At 42.7% G+C, this 20,238-nt stretch overlaps 2 protein-coding genes across 3 annotated transcripts in view; one reads left to right on the forward strand and one right to left on the reverse strand.

The window, feature by feature from the left end:
* Positions 1–6,661, forward strand: part of LOC139410267 (serine/threonine-protein kinase 32C-like) — a 139,936-nt gene extending 133,275 nt beyond the window's left edge. The window contains exon 12 of the mRNA XM_071155748.1: positions 5,590–6,661. Coding sequence (XP_071011849.1) covers positions 5,590–5,785 — 196 coding nt within the window. The 3' untranslated portion in view covers positions 5,786–6,661. The remainder of the gene's footprint in view (positions 1–5,589) is intronic.
* Positions 6,662–10,747: 4,086 nt separating this feature from the next.
* Positions 10,748–19,848, reverse strand: LOC139410274 (placenta-specific protein 9-like). 2 transcript variants are annotated; one of them, XM_071155761.1, is made up of 4 exons: positions 19,681–19,848; positions 19,493–19,584; positions 15,700–15,791; positions 10,748–14,429 (listed from the first exon to the last, which is right to left on the reverse strand). In XM_071155761.1, exons 2-4 carry the CDS (start codon positions 19,554–19,556, stop codon positions 14,274–14,276), a joined length of 312 nt encoding a protein of 103 aa, XP_071011862.1. In that variant the 5' UTR covers positions 19,557–19,584; positions 19,681–19,848; the 3' UTR covers positions 10,748–14,273. The 2 variants fall into 2 exon arrangements, with proteins under 2 accessions (XP_071011862.1, XP_071011871.1); XM_071155770.1 differs by having other exon boundaries at positions 10,756–14,429; positions 19,493–19,573; positions 19,681–19,731.
* Between the last annotated feature and the right edge of the window lie 390 nt (positions 19,849–20,238).

Raw genomic sequence — 20,238 nt, forward strand, 5'->3', positions numbered from 1 at the left:
GTTGAATGCCGAGCTGTAGTCGATGAACAGCATTCTCACATAGGTATTCCTCTTGTCCAGATGGGTTAGGGCAGTGTGCAGTGTGGTTGAGATTGCATCGTCTGTGGACCTATTTGGGCGGTAAGCAAATTGGAGTGGGTCTAGGGTGTCAGGTAGGGTGGAGGTGATATGGTCCTTGACTAGTCTCTCAAAGCACTTCATGATGACGGAAGTGAGTGCTACGGGCGGTAGTCGTTTAGCTCAGTTACCTTAGCTTTCTTGGGAACAGGAACAATGGTGGCCCTCTTGAAGCATGTGGGAACAGCAGACTGGTATAGGGATTGATTGAATATGTCCGTAAACACACCGGCCAGCTGGTCTGCGCATGCTCTGAGGGCTCGGCTGGGGATGCCGTCTGGGCCTGCAGCCTTGCGAGGGTTAACACGTTTAAATGTCTTACTCACCTCGGCTGCAGTGAAGGAGAGACCGCATGTTTTCGTTGCAGGCCGTGTCAGTGGCACTGTATTGTCCTCAAAGCGGGCAAAAAAGTTATTTAGTCTGCCTGGGAGCAGGACATCCTGGTCCGTGACTGGGCTGGATTTCTTCCTGTAGTCCGTGATTGACTGTAGACCCTGCCACATGGCTCTTGTGTCTGAGTCGTTGAATTGAGATTCTACTTTGTCTCTGTACTGACGCTTAGCTTGTTTGATAGCCTTGCGGAGGGAATAGCTGCACTGTTTGTATTCGGTTGTTACCAGACACCTTGCCCTGATTAAAAGCAGTGGTTCGCACTTTCAGTTTCACGCGAATGCTGCCATCAATCCACGGTTTCTGGTTAGGGAATGTTTTAATCGTTGCTATGGGAACGACATCTTCTACGCACGTTCTAATGAACTCGCACACCGAATCAGCGTATTCGTCAATGTTGTTGTCTGACGCAATACGAAACATGTCCCAGTCCACGTGATGGAAGCAGTCTTGGAGTGTGGAGTCAGCTTGGTCGGACCAGCATTGGACAGACCTCAGCGTGGGAGCCTCTTGTTTTAGTTTCTGTCTGTAGGCAGGGATCAACAAAATGGAGTCGTGGTCTGCTTTTCCGAAAGGGGGGCGGGGCAGGGCCTTATATGCGTCGCGGAAGTTAGAGTAACAATGATCCAAGGTCTTTCCACCCCTGGTTGCGCAATCGATATGCTGATAAAATTTAGGGAGTCTACAGCAACTGAGAGACAAATCCACCTTTCAGTAGGACAATAACTTAAAACACAAAGTCCAATCTACACTGGAGTTGCTTACCAAAACAATATTGATCGACAATCAACTTGACACAGCTTGAAGAATTTTATAAAGAATAATGGGGAAATATTGTACAATCCAGGTGTACAAAGCTCTTTCATACCCAAAAAGACTCCTACAAAGTATTGACTCGGGTGTGAATACTTATGTAAATTAGGTAATAAAATCTAGGGAATTGTGTGTAGATGGGTGAGAAAGAAAATCTATGCAATAAATGTTTTAACTCAGGCTGTAACACATCAAAATTTGGAATGAATCAAGGGGTATGAATACTTTCTGAAGTCACTGTATATGAGGCCTCCCACTTCTTTTTCTATTCTGGTTAGGGTCAGTTTGCGCTGTTATGTGAAGAGAGTAGTACACAGCGTTGTACGAGATCTTCCGTTTCTTGACAATTTCTCACATGGAATAGCCTTCATTTCTCTGAACAAGAATAGACTGACAAGTTTCAAAGTTCTTTGTTTCTGGCCGTTTTCAGCCTGTAATCGAACCCACAAATGCTGATGCTCCAGATACTCAACTAGTCTAAAGAAGGCCAGTTTTATTGCTGCTTTATTCAGCACAACAGTTTTCTGCTGTGCTAACATAATTGCAAAAGGGTTTTCTAATGATCAATTAGCTTTTTTAAAATGATAAACTTGGATCAGCAACACAACGTGCTATTGGAACACAGGAGTGATGGTTGCTGATAATGGACCTCTGTACGCCTATGTAGATATTCCATAAAACATCAGCTGTTTCCAGCTACATAAACAGGTGGTCTCAGACCGAACTGCGATCTGTACCCCTTTTGTAACTGTAGACCGAGAGATGGCAGGCCAGAACACAGAGTGAACTGTTGGCTGCCACTTTCTGCCGCAGGGGGCGTACCCCTGGGTCAGCCCCGGTTTTTCCCTACAGGGGAACCAACTGGGCGGGACCTTGATGTGGCTGCAGCGAAGGATCGTTTTCCCAACTGTCGTCCCCGAACTGTGGGATCGATGCCCGCTGTACCAGCCTGGGATTCCTGTGGAAAGCCCTGTTGACAGCGAATTGCCTTCTCCCTGCCACTAAGCCTTGGTTCGTGGAGGGGTCGACCAGGTAGCCACAATTCTCCAGTCTAGGAGGCAGGAAGAAGTTGAGGGCTTCGCCCTCCTTCTTTCAAAGTTTGCACTTCTGCCACAAATGGCGGTGACAGCCGGCCAAAACAGTTCCTTCGGCAGCTTTCTCCTTGTCTGACAGGTTAGATAAGTTGAGCCACAAGGCTCTCTCCCATACCGCTCCAGCCTTGAATGGCGCTCCTGGAGGCTCGGAGCTTGAGGTCTCTGATGACACAGATCTAATCACAAAGGTCTGGTTTAGGCTTGCAATAGCTAGGAGATTATGCAGCCTGTTAAGCCGTACAGAATGTGTAGGCCTAGAGGTAACGGCTTGTGCCTCCTCATCCTCTTCCTCCTCCGCTGCCTCCGCTGCCCGCATACCCTCGCCATTGTCTTCGTCGATGACGAGGTCCAATTCCCCCTTCTCCGGGGCCAATGTCTTTGGGATAGCCATCCATGACATCCTCCCATGAAGGCTGGGTCTGCGAGGCAGTCTCCCCACTCAAGTTCAGTGTGGGAGACTAACCACATCGGGCTGCTCTGCGAGCTCTCCGTCGGAGGGTGTTAGCAGCAAAAAAACACAATGGACCCATGGCCAGTGGTCATAGAACGCTGTTCCGCGTGTTTGAGACCCAGGCAGTCGGGTATAGTTTCCCTGCATATGGTTGCTCCACATAGGCATGGGTGTGCCGATGCTGAAGCAGGGGCCGGGGCCTTGCTCGGTACCCCTTGGGCTGAGCTAGCAGGCTCCATGGCTACAAAAACAGCTAATTCAAGAACAAAGTGAAAAGTAACTAGTGTTCGGCCACTTGGGCAAGTAGCCTAGCTAGTTAACACAGTGATAGCCGGAGAAGCTCATCTTTTACCAATGTCAATGTAGCTAGTGTTCGCCATTTGGGCTAGTAGCCTAACTAGTAAGCACAAAGTTAGCTAAAGGAAGCTAGCGCCTTGTTGGTCTTGCGAAGAACAAATGCATGTCTCTTGACCGATAAGCAGAAACGCTAGGACGGTTGGTTTAGTCAACGTGGCACCGGAGTGAGTTGAACTAAATGAGAGAGCGAGCTTCCAGGTAGAAAAACTAGTCGGTAGGATAGGTAGCCTTACAGCGAGCAAGCCCGGTTAGCTAAGCCTTGCAGGTGAGCTAGCTAAGGCTCAGCAGCTAGCCTTGTGATGTTAGCTACAACAGGAGATGAGGGAAGAAAAGCAGTGAAGCTAATTCTTACCCTAAGTAAAAATCCTTTCAGTAAATTCACCCAACACAAAATACGAGAGCTGATAACCCTGCGCTCTGCATCATAACCTTGACGGCACACGTGAATAGTTAAATTGGAAAACAGGTCAAGTCGTGCTGAGGAGAGCTAGATATAACTCTTCTGAGAATAAGAGAGGTGAGAATGATTGGGGTGGGCGAGTGGCTCTTTAGTATGAGGGGAGCGGCTCCCTCATTCGCCACTCGACATGTCTATCTCCTTAGAGATTCTGGTGAATCCCACTTGTGAGATATTTAAACTAACAACTGAAAGAGAACCCCAGGGTCTAATGAAAAGCTTATTAACATTAAAATCATTGTTAACTTATATAATCTTATCATAGAGCTTTGACCATTATTTGCAATGGTATCTATTCCTTATAGAACAGTGATGCAATATGTGGTCATCATATCAAGGGTTAAAACGTGGTAGAATGAATTAGCCTCATATTAGTTTTCCGTTTCTGCCATTTTTAAGTTTTATGGTGAATAACTGTTTATATTCTGCATCCTTCCTGACCATGTAGCTTCCAGTGACACTGACATTCCTCTATTAGTGCTGAACTTTCTTATTAAACAATTAATTCACCGACGTTGGTTCAATTACATCAATTCCATTAAGTTCTTTTTTTTTCTAGAGAGAAATCAAGTCAAGAACTATGTGGGACGCTGGGCTGAAGAGTGATTTGGTTTTCATTAAGCAAATATTCAACCTAGTTCAGCACAGAAACGTGGTAATTGACTACAATGAACATAATCCATTGCACCTGTTCTTTCTGTCTCAGACAGATACACTTTTATGCCTGCTACTTCAGGTTAGATCCGCATAGACCGCATTAGAGAGGAATGTACAGTACACAACACAATGATGATAGGGATAGAGACAATTCGTGAAAGTATGCCTTATCTATTTTGAAGAACTAGTAAAAAAAAATTGTGAAAAAGCTCTGCAGCATACTCAGTCAGACTAGCCAAGCTAAATAGGATGACTAAAGACAGTACAGTATGGGGAGCACAGAGATAACATTAGATGGTCTGGCTGCTACTGCCTGAGCCGAGATGAGATGACTTTAAGGAATGCCAAGCAGTACAGTATAAATAACTGAAATATATTATTATTTCATAGTAATTTCCTATTTATGTCTACTTAATGTGGATTTGACAGAGAATGGAATATTTTCAATGTTTTGGCAATTGAATGTTAACTAATTTCCATTCAAAAGCAAAAAATAAATAAAAGCTAAAATCATTTTGTCATTATAAAAATAAAATAAAGCTATTATTTTTGAAATAATTAAACCAAAACCACTAGTATTCTGCAAAGTGGTCATCAAAATATATTTTGATTTGTTTAACACATTTTTGGTTACTACATGATTCCATATGTGTTATTTCACTGTTTTGGTGTCTTCACTATTATTCTATAATGTAAATAGTAAAAATAAATGAAAACCCTGGAATAAGTAGGTGTGTCCAAACTTTTGACTGCTACTGTATGTTACATGGATTTATTAGACTTTTTAAAATGGCTTGTAGGCTATGTGTGGAAGCCAGGAGATACTAAATGTGTTTATGTTAATTAACGGTCAATTACCTTGAGACCGACAGTTATTTGCTTGACAATCACCGGCTGATGAAATTTCGTAACCGCCCCAGCACTATATGGGACTGCTCTGTGATCATGAGGGAGAGAATATTGGTTCAGCCCTGATCTAAATTAATACCCCATTCATTATTTACCAGTGTCTGAGATTGCAGCATAATTTGGAATTCTTCCTGCATGGCAAATGGAGTTTCTTTATTGCTCTAATTTAATGGAGCTTGAGTTCTATTTTTACTACTTGGGCATCATTTCTGAACAGAGAGTATATCATAGTCTTTAGACTCCCACTATGTATTTTAATCACAAATGGGCTTTTCTCTCTATTCCGTCTGTGTGTGTGTGTGTGTGTGTGTGTGTGTGTGTGTGTGTCTGCATCTGTCTCTCAGGTTGAAAAAGAGTCAGGAGGAGGGTGCAGAGGGAGGGGAGTGTGAAGGAGCTGCCGAGGGGGGTGATGATGGTGATGGAGACGGATCCGGAGAGGCTGAGGGAGGCACAGAGGATGAGGATCCCGAACCCGAACCTGAGTCCTCCTCCAAACTGAGCATGTGCGGCTCGGTCTGCTCCTCTCCTGGAAGCTCCTAGCACCACACCGCCACCTGGTGGTCTCACAGGCTGGTGTGTGTGTGTGTGTGTGTGTGTGTGTGTGTGTGTGTGTGTGTGTGTGTGTGTAACCATGCCTATAACCTCTCCTATGTAGCCATGATGACTGTGGGAACAGGGACGCACAGCAGGACACAAAACAATACACAGCAGGACACAAAATGGCTCCCCTATTTCGTCTTCTGTAGCATCCATCGTTAAGGCATGAATGGGACTGCAGGTTCCAGAGCGGTCCTGCCCTCCGCGCCCCTAGAGTAAGCGCTAACTCTCTTCTATGCAACGTACAGTATAGCATGAAGGTAAGGTATCATTACGAGAGGGGATAACAAGCAGCAGTAGCCGCAGACACAGTATATGAGCATGATGACATACAGAGCAATAGGAGCCAGGTTTAAGAGTGTAAGATATTTTTTTAGCAGAGCCTCCCTGCTCTTTCAGCCTCGACTAGATGTAGCTCCCACTGCAAACTCACATGCTGAATTATTCAAATAGAGTTAGGCACTCTTTGTTTTCTTTGCCTGTGTAGCTCCTTCAATCCCTCTCATTCTCTCTGTGCACCCTATTCGGAACTACAATAGTACTGTTGGGTTACCTTCCCCAAATGCCTTTCATTTCAATGATAATATATAATTGTATCACAATGCCAATATACAGTGTAGTGCACATAGAAATAGGATTATATTACTATGTTCTATGTGATTCTATTTCTAAGGTAGTGCAGTGGATAGAGACTTTAAGAGGTTAATACTGTTTCCAGTCGCAGAGAGTGAGCCTTATTAGCATATAATACTGTATGGGCCATTAAGGATAAGGAGTTTTTGCAAGTGTAAATAAATCACTAGTTCAATACTGTAAAAACACTTTAAATGGTGTTGATTGTTAATCAATAGCCATTCATCACACGTAATTATATCTACATTATGCATCAGCATGCCAGTTTGATTTTCCTACAGCGATTACACTCCTCCACCAAAACATATTCCCCTACGGTGTTAGATTTCCAAAGGCCCTAAGTACAACTGCTGTGTAAATGGAAGGTTTCCCTCACCATCGATCTCTGTGACTGTTGCCAAAATGCTGTTCTTCTCACACTGTTCCATTGTGGGCTACACGCTCGTACTGCTTTAGTTCTTACCTGTTAAACACAAACCTTGTCACTAACAGGGGATCAGTCGTTCTAGTCATTCTATTTCTATGGATCAGAAATGATCCACTTATTTTGAATAGCTACAAAAGAATCCCGCAATTGATCATTATCCTTTAGTAGACAACAATAGCTATAACCTAGTGGAATTTGACAATTGTCTCGATCATTTCATATCGAAAATTATCATTGGGCAGTGTTTTGAGTTGTGTAGTTGAAACTTTCACTTAGTAGAGACAGTGGTACATTTAAGGTGGTGCCATTTACTCTCAGCATGGGCATCTGGGAACATGTAGCATAGTCCGCCTTAAAACCCTAAGGCCTAACAAAGTAACACGTGTAAATAGACTAGCCTAACTCTCCACAGTTTTATGTGGGACTTCTTACTAAATTAACGTAAATGTTACTAAATTAAGAGTTGTATGAAGCCAAACCTTCATACATTGTTGTACTGATCTTATTTCCAAGTGTGCAGGCACAACTTGTAGGCACATATGCCAAAGCTTTTCTACCATTTGCATAGCCATTTCTTAGGAACTTTGAGTGTGTGAATGTATGTTTCCTCTCTGTTGTGCATAGAACCACTGTTCCTTCAGCAAGTGAAAATACTATCATTTGTATACAACCATTTTATTGTGATTATAGATAAATGAATGTTTTTTGGGAGGAATTAAATAGTATTTAATTATATAATAAAAAATCAAGATGCCTCTTAAAGGTGAGGTGGGAAAAAAATGCAGTTTTCCTATAAAAATAAGCGCATTAACTACAACGATAGTGTCTCGAACCCTGCATGTACCTCTATTCAAGGTTTTATTCTGATTTTGTAGGAGAGCCAAATGCTAGGGTTTGCATGGCTTACAGTATGTGCACATGCAAGCTTCGGCCATAGAGATGGATAGAGATCTTTACTTGGCAATAATCTGTTTTTTCATGGACATTGCTATTGAGGGCTTCCTCAATTTTAAAGTAGTCAACTGGGTGGGGATTCCTATGCTTGGGAGCAATAAGTTAATAAGCAGAACATTTGCTTCTACTTCAAATTGGATTACCTGGTTGGTAAATGGCTTTAATTAAACTGTATCAATGCCATTAGTGGCCACAATAAATAAATTACACACACGATTTGGTTCTGGACTCCTGCACTGCAGGTGGTGGTAAATCACCAATATAAGCTGTATGCATTTTTTCAAACACAAAAGAAGAAGAAATTTGACCACTTCAATGGCGATGCCCATGCTCTCAGACGCTATAATGGCATAGATACCAAGATGAGTCGTCGAACTAAGTCTATGGCAGTAGCATACCTTGACTTTCGCCTCGTCCAATCAGTGTAGACCTGCCCTGTTTGCCTGTCTATGTGATGTCTAGGTTTACTAAAAACAAGATTTACGACCTCCTACAACTGTACAAATCATTTATTCCCAGTGTTAACAGGATGGTATAATATTTTAGATTGTATGCAGTAACTTTTGACATCCCGTAGTTTGTCTTAAGAATATGTTCAAGTGCACAGGCTTTTCCTTCCTTAAATGGATGTTTTAATAAGTAATAAGTAATTATGCTCCAATGTGGGTAAGTTAGAGTTTTATGTGCTTAGTTATGTATATGGAAAAGGTATAAGCCCAAAGGTTTGGGGCAGTGTTTAAGTATGCCCTTAGATGGTCTTGGCTATGTGAAAAGTCTTAAATCTCCGCTAAATAACATACATACATATACAGTACCAGTCAAAAGTTTGGACATACCTACTCATTCAAGTGGTTTTCCTTATTTTTACTATTTTCTTTATGGTAGAATAATAGTGAAGTAATATAATAGTGATAATAATAATAGTGGATAGTGTAGTCAGAAAAACCAAGCGCTATGATGAAACTGGCTTTCATGAGGACCGCAGAGGAAAGGTAGACCGAGAGTTACCTCTGCTGAAGAGGATAAGTTCATTAGAGTTAACTGCACCTCAGATTACAGCCTAAATAAGTGCTTCAACAGACACATCAACTGTTCAGAGGAGACTGCGTGAATCAGGCCTTCAGGCCTGGTCGAATTGCTGCAAAGAAACCACTACTTAAGGACACCAACAATAAGAACAGACTTACTTGGGCCAAGAAACATGAGCAATGGACTTTAGACCGGTGGAAATCTGTCCTTTGGTCTGATGAGTTAAAATTTGAGATTTTGTGTTCCAACCGGCGTGTTTTTGTGAGACACAGAGTAGGTGAACAGATGATCTCTGCATGTGTGGTTCCCACCGTGAAGCATGGAGGAGGTGGTGTGACGGTGTATGGATGCTTTGCTGGTTTAGAATTTTAGAATTCAAAGCACACTTAACCAGCATAGATACCACAGCATTCTGCAGCGATACGCCATCCCATCTGGTTTGCGCTTAGTGGGACTATCATTTGTTTTTCAACAGGACAATGGCCAAACACACCTCCAGGTGGTGTAAGGGCTAAATCTAAATAAATCACAGACAGTGTCACCAGCAAAGCACACCCACACCATCACACCTCCTCCACCATGCTTTACTGTGGGAACCATATATGCAGAGATCATCAGTTCACTCACACCACGTCTCGCAAAGACATGGCGGTTGGAACAAAATATCTCCAGACCAAAGGAAAAATCAGTCATGTTCCAAGCAAGTCTCTTCTTATCCCTTTAGTGGTGGTTTCTTTGCAGCAATTTGACAATGAAGGCCTGATTCACAGTCCCCTCTGAACAGTTGATGCTGAGATGCTGTTACTTGAACTTGAGGCTGATAACTTTAATGAAACTATCCTCTGCAGCAGAGGTAACTCTGGGTCTTACTGTGGCTGTCCTCATGAGAGCCAGTTTCATCATAGCGCTTGATGGTTTTTGCGACTGCACTTGAAGAAATTTTCAAAGTTCTTGACATTTTCCGGATTGACTGACCTTCATGTCTTATCGTAATGAAGGACTGTCATTTCTCTTTGCTTATTTGAGCTGTTCTATTTTAGATTTATTTTTTTACACCTTTTTCTCCCCAATTTCGTGGTATCCAATTGTTGTAGTAGTAGCTACTATCTTGTCTCATCGCTACAACTCCCGTACGGGCTCGGGAGAGACGAAGGTTGAAAGTCATGCGTCCTCCGATACACAACCCAACCAGCTGCACTGCTTCTTAACACAGCGCACATCCAACCCGGAAGCCAGCCACACCAATGTGTCGGAGGATACACCGTGCACCTGGCAACCTTGGTTAGCACGCACTGCGCCCGGCCCGCCACAGGAGTCGCTGGTGCGCGATGAGACAAGGACATCCCTACCGACCAAGCCCCCGGACGATGCTAGACCACGCCCCACGGACATCCCGGTCGCGGCCGGTTACGACAGAGCCTGGGCGCGAACCCAGGGACGCTGCAGTACAGCGCCCTTAACCACTGCGCCACCCGGGAGGCCTATTTGAGCTGTTCTTGCCATAATATGGACTTGGTCTTTTACCAAATAGGGATATCTTTTATATTACCCCCATACGTTGTCACAACACAACTGATTGGCTCAAACTCATTAAGAAGGAAAGAAATTCCACAAATTAACTTTGAAGAATGCACACCTCTTAATTAAAATGCAACCTCATGATTTAGAGAAAGAGTGTGCAAAGCTGTCATCAAGGCAAAGGGTGGTCTCTGATTTGAATGATCTCAAATATAAAATATATTTTGATTTGTTTAACACTTTTTTTGGTTACTACATTATTCCATATGTGTTATTTCGCAGTTTTGATGTCTTCACTATTATTCTACAATGCAGAAAATAGTACAAATAAAGAAAAACCCGACTGAGGAGGTATTCTAAAACTTTTGATCAGTAGTGTGTGTACACACACACACACACACACACACACACACACACACACACACACACACAGTGTATTTGGAAAGTATTCAGACCCATTGACTTGTTCCACATTTTGTTAAGTTACAGCCTTATTATAAAATCGATTAAATAGTTGTTTTTCCTCAGAAATCTACACACAATACCCCATAACGACAAAGCGAAAACAGGTTTTTAGAAATTTTTTCAAATTTATTAAAAACAGAAATACCTTTATTTACATAAGTATTCAGACCATTTGCTATGAGACTTGAAATTGAGCTCCGGTGCATCCGGTTTCCATTGATCATCCTTGAGATGTTACTACAATGTGATTGGAGTCCACCTGTAGTAAATTCAATTGATTGGACATGATTTGGAAAACCACACACCTGTCTATGTAAGATCTCACAGTTGACAGTGGATGTCAGAGCAAAAACCAAGCCATGAGGTCGAAGGAATTGTCCATAGAGCTCCGAGACAGGATTGTGTTGAGGCACAGATCTGGAGAAGGGTACCAAAACATTTCTGCAGCATTGAAGGTCCCCAAGAACACAGTGGCCTCCATCATTCTTAAATGGAAGAAGTTTGGAACCACCAAAACACTTCCTAGAGCTGTCTGCCGGCCAAACTGCACAATCGGTGGAGAAGGGCCTTGGTCAGGAAGGTGACCAAGATCCTGATGGTCACACTGACAGAGCTCCAGAGTTCCTCTGTGGAGATGGGAGACCCTTCCAGAAGAACAACCATCTCTGCAGCACTCCACCAATCAGGCCTTTATGGTAGAGTGGAAAGATGGAAGCCACTCCTCAGTAAAAGGCACATGAGTCCGCTTGGAGTTTGCTAAAAGGCGCCTAAAGGACTCTCAGACCATGGGAAACAAGATTATCTGGTCTGATGAAACCAGGATTGAACTCTTTGGCCTGAATGCCAAGCGTCACGTCTGGAGGAAATTGGCACCATCCCTACAGTGAAGCATGGTGGTGGCAGCATCATGATGTTTTTCAGCGGCAGGGACTGGGAGACTAGTCAGGATTGAGGGAAAGAGAGATCCTTGAAAGAAACCTGTTCCAGAGAGCTCAGGACCTCAGACTGGGGCGAAGGTTCACCTTCCAACAGGACAACGACCCTAAGCACATAGCCAAGACAACGCAGGAGTGGCTTCTCTGAATGTCCTTGAGTGGCCCAGCCAGAAACCGGACTTGAACCCAATCAAACATCACTGGAGAGACCTGAAGAACCCGATCGAACATCTCTGGAGAGACCTGAAAATAGCTGTGCAGCGAAGCTCCCCATCCAACCTGACAGAGCTTGAGAGGATCTGCAGAGAAGAATGGGAGAAACTCCCTAAATACACGTGTTCTAAGCTTGTAGCGTCATACACAAGAAGTCTCGGCACCTAAAGGACTCTCAAAGGTGCTTCAACAAAGTATTGAGTAAAGGGTCTGAATACTTTTGTAAATGTGATATTTCAGTTTACATTTTTTAAGTAAATGTCTAAAAACCTGTTTTTGCTTTGTCATTATGGGGTATTGTGAGTAGATTGATGGGGGGAAAAAACAATTGAATCCATTTTAGAATAAGGCTGTAACGTATCAAAAACTTAGTTAATGGGTCTGAATACTGTACGAATGCAGTGTGTGTGTGTGTGTGTGTGTGTACGTACACATGCAGTGGGGTCTGAAATAAATCACACCCTTGAAAAGAATTAGCAGAAATGACCATATAAATAATTCAAATACTGAGCTATATTGTATGCTAAAAATGTTTGGGAAAGTATATTATTTTATACTAATACAACTGCTCAGAGAAAGATATTTTGTTTAACAAGTAATACTTTCATATTTGCATAAAAGCGTCTGCTAAATGGCATATACTATCATATTATGACTTTTTTCAAAAGGTAGGGGTCAAAATTATTGACACCCTTTTTTCAATACCTTTCCAATACCTCCCGAGGATAACAGTACTGAGACATTTAAAAAAATACAAATGTTTTATGGATTGGAGAACCTTGGGAGGGATTTTAGACCCTTCCTCCATACAGAATCCTTCCAGATCCTTGATATCCTTCTTCTTCGCTTCTGGACCGCTCTCTTCAATTCAATCCACAGGTTTATTATATACAGTATATATACAGCTCTTCGACATGTCTTTACATTGTCCTCTCTAATGACGATTTAGATTAAAAAGTTGATTGGATGCTCAGTCTCCACTGCTAGAAATGGCCATGTAATTATGTTCATTCAGTATTTGTAATGAATAGTCATGGAATTTAATAGAAACCTGGGTAGCTTTTTTCAACAATATTGTAGCCTAATATCATTCCCTTGGTATCTAAAATTCATCTCCATTCCTGATCGGATGTTGCTTGCCTAACTCGCAAAAAAAATCTAAACTATGTTCTTACCAATGTGTTTACATTCTAGTTTATCGGATAACATTGTAAGTATATTTACCTGGGTGTTTCAAACAGCATTGTTACAGAGCGAGTGACCAACTACCACAGCACCTTTACCGTGAACTGGATAAGGATCAACGCTCTCACATCTAACATTAGTGTCTGATCTTTGTAGAAACATTTAGTAAAATAGCGTACATTATTTTTAAGAACAAAAAAAAACAACTGGTTTGATGATCTATGACCCCTCTCCTTTTTGTGATCCGATTTTGAACATGTTCTGTAAGATTTTTATGGTGACTAAATAAATACACTTGCAACTAGCCTGGGTCTCAGTGGAAGCCTTGTACTGTACCTAATTCAAACTGCTCTGTGTATTGAAACATACTGCTTTAACTGCTTTGATAAATAAATACATTCCTTCTAGTAGTCTCTGTAATGATTTTGTTTTTGTCATTCATCCACATTGAGATGATTATTGGTCCCTAACCACGGATACAGGGTCAGGTATTATTTACAGCCCCCTAATGGTTTGGTATAGGATTGGGGGTTAGGGTAACCTGATCCTTGATCTGTGATAAAGGGCAAGGTCTACCTTGTGACGCGGTGCTGCATGTGTCACTCTTGACTGACACCAGGGGGCGGAAGAGAGGCATGGGACAGAAAAGGGTAAATCCCACCCAAAACAGAAGACATTACCAGAGAAAACAATCAATGGTTTACGACTTTGATGTAAACATCCGGAGAGGCTGGGGACACAGTTACCCCTGGGTGTAGGGATTCACGTTCAGCCAAAGACGAGAGAAAGGATGAGTGCCCGAGGAACAGAGCAGTGTATTACAGGGACAAATAAGCTTTAGTGTTGTGATCTAGCAACTGTACCACAGAATATATACTAAGCCTGTGTTTACACTTTAGAAGGCTTGTTTTATACCGTTTTTGTCCACTTACAAAATACAACTTCAGCAAAACAGAGACTGTACATTAGTCTTTCATTGTTTGACCTAGCCAGGTGCACCCTCATCACTTCCTAAAGCTAAAGTGAAGTAGAATTGGTAGCTGCTCAACAGAGATCTTCTCCTCTTCCTCTCTCAGGAGTCGCCATTCTCTCCCAGTCCCTGGCCGTCCAGGATGTCCACCACAGGTTTTCCAACAGTTTCCAGCAGGGGACTCCACTCAGGGGCTTCTATGGCCTCCAGCAGCATGGCCAGCTCAGCCTCCAGCTTTTGTACGGTGTCCTCTACATGCTGCAGGAGACAGACAGGGACCATCTATCAGCCCAACTCACATGGATTCTTAGACCCTGTCCCTTTAACCTAGACCTGAGTGTCGATCTTAAAGACTTGCTCCGGGAACTTTAGCGACTTTCCCGCTTTGGGCTGGATGTGTCCATGTGTAGTTCATACATGCATAATCTATGAGCAGATTTACTGTTTTACCTTTAATTACCCACGAAATCCCTAGTATGAAAACAATTGTTTTCTGGAGCTGTGTGGTGCCATTTTCCCTACATTTTCCCCCACATGGGCCAGCCCCCAAGCAATTTGAGTGACAGCTAGCAAGATGCACACAGAACGATTGAGAGAGAAATGACACGGTGCACATATCTGCACATATGTGACGTAGTAAGCAATTTTCGGGGATCACTTTTGGGTCGTGAGCCTACTTTCAGAACTAATGACTAAAAAGTTCCGGAGAATCTCTTTAAAGAATTAGATAGTAAGTAAGATATGGCAAAGTTTCCATATAGCATATCAATGTACAAGCTGAAGCTATTACCATTGTTTTTAACTATCCTATACCCACCACTGTTTTGAGGGTTTAAGTGCCTTGCTCAAGGGCACAACCACATCTAGGATTTGATACCAGCAACCCTCCAGTTATCAGCTCACTTCCTAACATATTTTCCCTGTCAGACCCGTGATTCAAACTGGCAACCCTCCGGTTGCTGGATCGCCTCTCTAAACGCCGGGGATAGCTTCCCCTCAAATGCACTCAATACTCACTCAACATCAATACTCTCTGGGTGGCGTGAATTTGAAGAAGAAATGTTAGTAACTGAGTGAATTCCACTGCTGTCGTTTGGATGGGCTCTTTAGCTAAAAAAAAATCAGATCCTTAAAAGGAAATAGTGCAGATAGTTTGGCCGTCGATCAAACGAAAAACAAGTTGAAATACAGTATTAATGTTACAAACCACTGGGAAATCTTCCAAATTCTTTCAAAGATTGAGTGTCTGATTGAACCCTTTAAGTCCTACTACATAAATCACTTAGAAGAATATTACTATGTCATACTAAAGAGTGCCATAAAGGTCACACCACATTTAAAAAAAAAAAAAAGAAGCATATGTAAGGACCTGTTATATCACCTTTTATTATGCTATGATGTCTGGTTATGAGTGGTTTGTGAAGCAGAAACATATGTCTTATCAAGTGTTTATAAAGGCTTTATTAGATGTGTTTTGTTAAACGTGTGACCAAACAAGACCGTGAAAAAGCATTGATTACTACTCCACCTTCTCCACTACATCCAGTCTGTCATGAAGAGTACTGTGGTCCTGACAGGCACTCGACCGGACATCTCTGGGTTGGAGCGCAGACTCGGGTCCTGATGGAAAACACAAGCCAGCAGGGATCATTTTTGATTACAAGACAAATATGTGTTATCTTGAAGAACAGATCATGTTTTCTCACTTTATTTCTGACTTAACCAACACCTGTTCTTTTATCATTTCAATAGCTTAGTCTTACTGTACAGCCTTCAAACGGGCTAGACTAGAGGACATACTTAGACTTCAATACACACCAGAGCAGAATTCTCAAAACCTCCCTGAGAAAACCCAGTGTATTTTATTTTCTATACTATGTCTATCCACAGCTTAATTTCTTCTCAGCAGAAATGGAGAAAAAAAAAACTCAGTTCTGTTCCATTATGAATCCAACTAATCTATTAAGGTCACCAAAACAAGTCTTCCTTGTCTCCTCTCCCTTGTTCTCCCTCCCTCTCCCGTCTGTCTGGTTCACAGACCGTTCAACGTGTTTTCTATTACCTCTACATCTCCGCTCTGCAGGCAGCCTGCTGCCCAGCCAATCAGTTCACCACAAACCCCTAGCCACATGCCATTCTGCTGACATGGCGCTCCAGCAAACTTAACCAGGATCAGTACACCCTCACTTTCACCAGGCCGTGACCCAGTTTATTCTGTACAGCACTTTGAGATATCAGCTGATGTACGAAGGGCTATATAAATACATTTGATTTGATTTGATTCAGAAGAGATGCCGATGATCCAGAGTCAGTGCAGTATGGGACAGAGTTAGTGCAGCATTGCATACTTGCATAACCTTAGGCCAAATAGACTACACCTTTTGGCTTAGCTTTGATACACATCTCAACACTTTGTCTGGCAGTGAACTGTGTGGTGCTCTCAGTTGGAATCAACCTTGAACCTTTATGGGTTGGGTGTGGTGGAGAAACATGGAAAAACATCCATACATTGTTCGGCCACCTTTTTTTCCATTTGCCATGCAGGTTTTATGGTTCCAATTAACCACCTACCCCTTTTTAAGAGCCCTTATTTTTCTCTGTGAGCTGAAGCGCTGGTCGCTAGTGGCTATGGCAGTGAGGAATGTGGCTGGGATGTGTGGTCCGTTTGTCTGTGAAGACAGGTGTCTCCTTAATGACGCATAGAACATGTACAGTATAATCTATGGCATGGAGCCCTGTCTATTCTCTTCAGCCACACTTCCTGTTGCACCTGGTTTCCATGACGTCACATAACGTTTTAACATAAACCATTCAAGCTGGAAATGTCTTTCTTACTATATATCGTCTTAGGACCGTAGGAAAGTTTTTTAATGTAGATATGCACACTAAAAGGCATTGCAAACGCAGAACAAAGACCGTTACATACAACATATATATATAATATATATATAGCAGTCTGTTGAGGGTTGAATTTGGCCTCTCTCACATGTATAGTAGTCTGTTCCCTGCCGGTCATAAAAGTAACACAACATAAGGAGCATTTACTTTTCCAACATCATGACTGTCCTCCAGTGCCCTGTGAACAGCAGTCATGAATTACCAGTTGTGCTGTTTTTATGGCGCTATCCCACGGTACAATTGTATAAGCTCCATTACACCACCACAGAGCATGCCAAGTGGACCCAGGAGAAAAGACAAGGAATCCCAAAGGATGAATGTGAGATGGAGCTCCTCTTTGGATTTCTCTCAATAGAAAAACGCACCACATGTCTCTGCGTCAGTACTACAGACGGTCCCATAACTTCCCGTATGTGAAATCCATCTGGACATATTAGCCGGTCGGCAAACTTCAAGGCTTTTTCCCTGAGGAAGACGTGTGACATGTCAATTGATCACAATCTGTGACAGATGCATGGAGGGCCTTGTCTTTGAATTGAAGTTTAGCACGTGATAACAAACAAACACACAGGCACACCGATGCAGGCAGGATGCCGTCTCGGTTCTATAGCTATCCAGCATATGTAATCTGAGCATAGTGGTTTGCTGTTGAATGCCAGAATTCCCTGCTCTGGTAGTTAAAACAGCCACTGCTTTTCTGGTTTGGCTATCAACATGTCGGGACACCAAAAGGCCCTAAGACTGCAGCTAAAGCTTGTCTGGGGGGAGCGTGTGTTGGACAAAGGCAAATGAGGCAGATGATGACATGCCTGATGAAGTGCACACTCCTTTGTGTATTCTATCATAGTTGCACCAGGAGGTTGAGAAATACTGACCCACACACTCAGAGGAAACCGGCTATAGGAAAGGAAAAAACAGCAGCCCACAGGAGCCTGATCTAACACACTCTGCCCTGGGAGACAGGGTTCGGGAAGATGGCGTGCGTGTTTGCGGTGGAGTGAATAATGAAGAACACAGTCTGAGTCAGAGCATTAGATCAGTTAGTACACAACACCAGTGGTCCCACAAACCAGCTATTGCCTAATACAGGCCCGCCAATGAAAATAAGACTAACAAGTTGTTAGTCAGATCTCCAGGGTATTTCCTGGATCGATAGTGTGTTGGCAGAGAGAGCGAGAAATGTGTGGTTCTATGTGTTGTTGCCACAGTTGGCCATTCCTGGTGTATGAAGTCACACTCAAGCCTATATTGAGTAGGATATGGAGGAGTGACCGAAGTGTTTGTGATTTTCTCTGGAAGTCAGTTTGAGCAATGAACAAGGTTGGAATGATAGGTTTGGAGACAGACACGGGACATATGGATACGATTGAAGATGTTTGTAGTCAAACACTGTACTGATGAAGTACTACATGGAGAATGGTCGATGACGCTTTAAAAATAACAAACAGATGTTCTAACCCCATGAGTCCCTTTTCTCTCTCTGTCTCTCTGTCTCTCTCTCTCTCTGTCTCTCTCTCTCTCTCTCTCTGTCTCTCTCTCTGTCTCTGTCTCTGTCTCTCTCTCTGTCTCTGTCTCTCTCTCTGTCTCTCTCTCTGTCTCTCTCTCCAGCCGTGTCTGAATAAACTACATAAACTGTATACCCATTTTGGCATTTTAATTCAATTGTCTTTTCCAACTCACGTGTTCGACAACAGCTGATAATCAGATAAATTGATGCGCTGCACCAAAATTAAAGAATGGCGGGAGTCAACGCATTTGCGCATTTAATGATTCATTCAGAAAACTACTTTCTAAACTTCACATACTGTAAAACATCAATTTTTTCTCATACTATTTACTACTCTAGTCTGGGTATTCAGACACGGCCTTTCTCTCTCTCTCTCTCACACACACGCACACATGTTCATCCAACCATCACCTCCGCACACACACATCCTGTAACCTATATGCTGAATGACCAAGATTGATATTCCTTAAAGAGCAGGTCCATTTCACAGTGGAAAGATCCCCAATTCATGTAAGTTTCGACATCACATTACGCTTCTCCCTCTGCATGGCTTGCTGTTTGGGGTTTTAGGCTGGGTTTCTGTACAGCACTTGGTGACATCGGCTGATGTAAAAAGGGCTTTATAAAATCATTTGATTGATTGATTTAAAAAATTATTTCCAGCGATTCACTAAGCACAAATAACTCTTTAACTCCATTGCATGGTGAGTACTCTGCATTGCTACACTCTTAGAAAACAGGGTACCAAAAGTGTTCTTCGGCTGTCCCCATAGGAAAATCATTTTTGGTTCCAGATAAAACAGAATCTGACAGAGTAAACAACACACCTATTGATGGTTTGTTTACCCATCTCCTGTGCCCCCTGCCCTTTCCCCTATGACCTCTAACCCCAGCAACACCCAATCATGTCTCTTACCTGCCGCTGCGTAGCCAATGAGGAGGAGCAGGAGTCCAAGTGAGATGGTGTAGGGGCGTGTCATGGCGTAGGAGAGGAAACCTGGAGTACAGCTGGAGGGTAAAAGTAGTCTTAACTGTCTCTTGCAGTGAGAGAAATATGGAGGAAGTAGAAAAGAAAGAGGAATAAAGAGAGAAAGAAATACTCACAGTGTATTCAGTGCCCAAAAACGTATTGAAAGTCTCTCTGTCTCTCCTCTTCCCTCGGCTGCACCCAGTTTCCTAATGAAAACATTAGATGCAGAACAAAAGCCCTTTATCTGAGGGGAGGGGTGGGGGGTTGTTTCTAGGGTGGAACTCCTCAGCCTAGCTGGAGCCTGCACTGAAGCATACTCCAACACGGATAACATTTAGCAGGAAGGGCATGAAGGTGGGGTTGTAATCATTGTGGAACGATATGATATGTAATGACACACTGGGTGAATTCAGAGTGAAGAAAAAAATAATCCTTAAGAGTCTATTTAAAAAATTTAACCAGGTAGGCCAGTTGAGAACAAGTTCTCATTTACGATTGCGACCTAGCCAAGATAAAGCAAAGCAGTGCGACAATGAACAACACATGGGATAAACAAAAGTACAGTCAATAACACAATAGAAAAATCTATAAACAATGTGTGCAAATGGAGTAAGGAGGTAAGGCAATAAATAGGCCATAGTAGCGAAGTAATTACAATTTAGCAAATTAACACTGGAGTGATAGATATGCAG

The sequence above is a fragment of the Oncorhynchus clarkii genome, chromosome 1 (assembly GCF_045791955.1).
Source record: "Oncorhynchus clarkii lewisi isolate Uvic-CL-2024 chromosome 1, UVic_Ocla_1.0, whole genome shotgun sequence".
In the NCBI taxonomy this organism is placed as follows: Eukaryota; Metazoa; Chordata; class Actinopteri; order Salmoniformes; family Salmonidae; genus Oncorhynchus; species Oncorhynchus clarkii.

Bases quoted from the DNA above. Each gene is read 5' to 3' on its own strand.
- LOC139410274 (XM_071155761.1), bottom strand. From the start codon at position 19,556: ATGACACGCCCCTACACCATCTCACTTGGACTCCTGCTCCTCCTCATT. The intron at 15,792-19,492 runs GTAAGAGACATG...GTTTTCCATCAG, and splicing joins CATTGGCTACGCAGCGGCAG to GACCCGAGTCTGCGCTCCAA. The intron at 14,430-15,699 runs GTGGAGTAGTAA...TGTCTCCTGCAG, and splicing joins GACTGGATGTAGTGGAGAAG to CATGTAGAGGACACCGTACA.